Source organism: Elephantulus edwardii, unplaced genomic scaffold (assembly GCF_000299155.1).
Source record: "Elephantulus edwardii isolate Elephantulus edwardi_28Jun2011 unplaced genomic scaffold, EleEdw1.0 scaffold00008, whole genome shotgun sequence".
In the NCBI taxonomy this organism is placed as follows: Eukaryota; Metazoa; Chordata; class Mammalia; order Macroscelidea; family Macroscelididae; genus Elephantulus; species Elephantulus edwardii.
The window spans coordinates 24,646,919-24,650,313 of record NW_006399758.1 but is presented as its reverse complement, the minus strand read 5'-3'; the positions used below and the strand labels follow the sequence as shown (position 1 = coordinate 24,650,313).

The 3,395-nt window shown below is 37.5% G+C and overlaps 1 protein-coding gene across 1 annotated transcript in view; it reads right to left on the bottom strand.

The window, feature by feature from the left end:
• Positions 1-1,735: 1,735 nt before the first annotated feature.
• Positions 1,736-3,395, bottom strand: part of PKIA (protein kinase (cAMP-dependent, catalytic) inhibitor alpha) — an 8,883-nt gene continuing 7,223 nt past the window's right edge. The window contains exon 2 of the mRNA XM_006880480.1: positions 1,736-1,815. Within this exon, the coding sequence (XP_006880542.1) occupies positions 1,736-1,815 (80 nt within the window). The remainder of the gene's footprint in view (positions 1,816-3,395) is intronic.

The window sequence follows — 3,395 nt, the reverse complement described above, 5'->3', positions numbered from 1 at the left end:
ACTCTGAAATGTAATCTTTCCTTTTTCTATTCTCTAAAACACTCATGGTGCTATGTGTGTGGGTTTTTACATTTTTCCCTCGTACCAGCTGAAAGGGGAGGAGAGCAAATGACACTCCTACTTAACCTCATCCCAGTTAGTTAAAAATAGAGTGGTGGGGAAAAACATAGAGTAGAGGGAGACATGGGTAGACTTACCTTTCATCTTGGGTACAACTACAAAGGGAAGCTGAGTGGCTGGTATATCCACAAAGACTAAAATGCTGCTCTACCTGCTTCATCTGAGACTGCACTTAGACCTCGGGGACAGCCACGTGGGCTTTTGATTGTACACAGTCTTTCTGTGTGTCTGGTGTTCATCCCGTCACTCATGAACCATTGGCGCATTATCAGTTCCTTATTTATTACCACAGACAAATGGTTTCATAATACTGACCAGAAGGATTACACAGCTTCACAGAAAATTTCCATACAATAAGTACCATGAGGTCAAAACACAGCAGAGGCCACCAGCAATATTAAGGAAGATTTTCTTAACTTCTAATGATGATGGTGGTTGTATCAGAATGCAATTCACAATGATTATTAGTAAAAGTTTACAAACATTAAAAAGTGCATAATAATATTTGGATCTGATAGGGCTGGAAAAAATAATCAACCATGAAGAATACAATACAAGGCCTTTTTTTTGTTATTTGTGTTCATGTGTTTGCAATCAGTTCTTTTCTCCATCACTGGCTACCTCTGGAGGGAAGTTGTCCTCCAAATTTAAATAGCGTACAGCATTATGAGACATCTTATTTAAGTAAATAAAACTGTTTCTAGTTCTTAGTATTATCCTGCCTGTTTTTTTCCATCTTCCCAATTCTAAAAAAAAAAAAGGGAAAAACTTGATTGAAGGGGGATAAATAAAATTGACAGAATTTGAATTCTAGCCAAATAGGTTAAAATCAGGTAATATTCACATTCATCGATACTGTTAAATGCCAATCAATAATAAGAAGTGGAATCTTGGTGAATCTTTGAAATTCACCAAATGATCGTGATTAAAAGGAACAATTGAGTTTTAATAGAGTGTTCTATCCTGTGGTACGCCACCACACTATGGGGTGGGGGTGGGGGGGGAAGACAGCCCTTTAAAAAATGACTGGTATAAAAATTCACAGTAACAGACATCATTTTTGATTTTCATGAGCAATCAAAGAAGGGGCAGTGCTGAGCGTCTATATTGTACGATACAAAACAGTGTCGATAACACAGCAGTAACACATGGATATAGAATTCTAAAAACAGTGCTTTCTGGATGGTTCTTTTACTGGGTCAATACGTGGGCCAGAGAGCATTAAACTCTGGAATTCAATCAACCCTTTGCTATTAGACACAATTAAATCCTCTGACATTGTGAGGGGCCAGATACTACAGAAGAATCATCATCTAGTGTCAGTGCTACACTCTACAAGCATTTCATCATATGGTCAAGTGAAAGGATCCATACAAAAACGACGTCCAGACACAAGCCACATGATCTCAACCATTGCTAATGACAGAGGTAGAGAAAAGTCTGTCTGCAGCCACAGCCTCTGCCCCCATTTTCCACGTGGGAATGAGCAGGCTTCTGCAATGCAGCACAGACATTTTCTTTTCTCCCTTTTCACTCAGAGAAACAAATGCATTCCAGACAGGCCTGGAGATACGAGACATCGTCACCGCGTGTTGCTGAAGGTCAAAGTGGGGTGTTAGCTGTCAGACTTTGCTGCTTCGCCCTGGCCTTCTCCACTCTGCTCTGTTGAGTTTCGCTGTGCATCTTCTTCACCTTCTGGAAGAGATAATGGGAAAAGAATCAAACGCAAGAGACAAGATAAATACTATTGCTTATATATAGTTGTTTTCAATATATTGAAAACTTTAGAAAGGTGGGTGGGGTGAAGGAAATGGGAAGGATCTTTTGTGAAAAATATTGTACTCAAACTTTGTAAATAAATCCGTATAAAAAAATATTTAAACATTGAAAAGTTCATAAAAAGACTTCCCCATAAGAAAAGTCCTGGACCAGATGGCTTCACAGCTGAATTCTACCAAACATTTAGAGGGGATTTAGCACCAATTCTACTTAAATTATTTCAAAAAATTGAAAAAGAGGGAACCCTTCCAGAGTTGTTCTATGAAGCAAGCATAACTCTAATACCAAAATCAGGCAAAGATATTACCAAGAAAGAAAACTACAGACCAATATCTCTCATGAGTATAGATGCAAAAATCCTTAACAAAATCCTAGCCAATAGAATCCAAAAGCAGATAAAAAAATATAATTCACCTGACCAAGTGGGATTCATAACAGGTATCCAAGAATGGTTCAAAATAGGAAAAACAATCAATGTAATTCATTATATATGTTAATATCAACAAAGTAAATAACAAGAACCATATGATCATTTGAAAAAATCCTACATCCCTTCCTGATAGACACTCAGCAAAATTGGAATAGAAGGAAATTTCCTAAACATACTGAAGAGTATATATGCAAAACTAAGAGCCAAAATTATTCTCAATGGAGAAAGAGCAAAAGCATTTTCCTTGCAAAAAGGGACCAGACAAGGATGCCCACTGTCACTACTAACATTCAATATTGTTTTGGAAGTGCTTGCTAGGGCAATACAACAAGAGAAGGAAATAAAAGTCATCCAGATTAGCAAAGGGATGGTTAAACTGTCACTATATGCAGATGATATGATCGTATAGAAAACCCCAAAGATTCAACAAAAAAATTGTTTGAGATAGTAGGTCAATTTAGTAGTGTCAGAATATAAGATCAATATCCAAAAATCAGTAGGATTCCTCTACAATAACAAAGAGAACTCAGAGGAGGAAATCAAGAAAGGAATACCATTTACAATAGCCAACCACAAATTGAGAGAATTGGGAGTCAACCTAGCTGGAGATACAAAAGTCCTTTATGAAGAAAACTACAGAGCATTTCTGTAAGACAAAATAAAAGCCCTAAAGAAATGGAAAAATGTGCCCTGTTCATGAATAGGAAGACTTAATATTGTGAAAATGACAATCCTACCAAAAGCAATCTTTATGTTCAATGCAATTCCAATCCAGACACCAAATTCATTTTTCAAAGATATTTAAAAGGAAATTGTCAAATTTATTTGGAGAAGCAAGAGACCTCGAATAAGCAAAACACTTCTGAGAAACAAAATTAGGTGGGAGGCATAGAACTCCCTGACCTTAACACTTACTCTTGTTGTTGTTGTTGTTATGTGCCGTCGAGTCGCCTGCGACTCATAGCAACCCTATGTACAACAGCCCTAAACTCCGCTCTGTCCTGTGCCAATCGCACTGTCTCTGACACTCCCATCCCAATTATCCCAGTCACTGAATCAATCCACC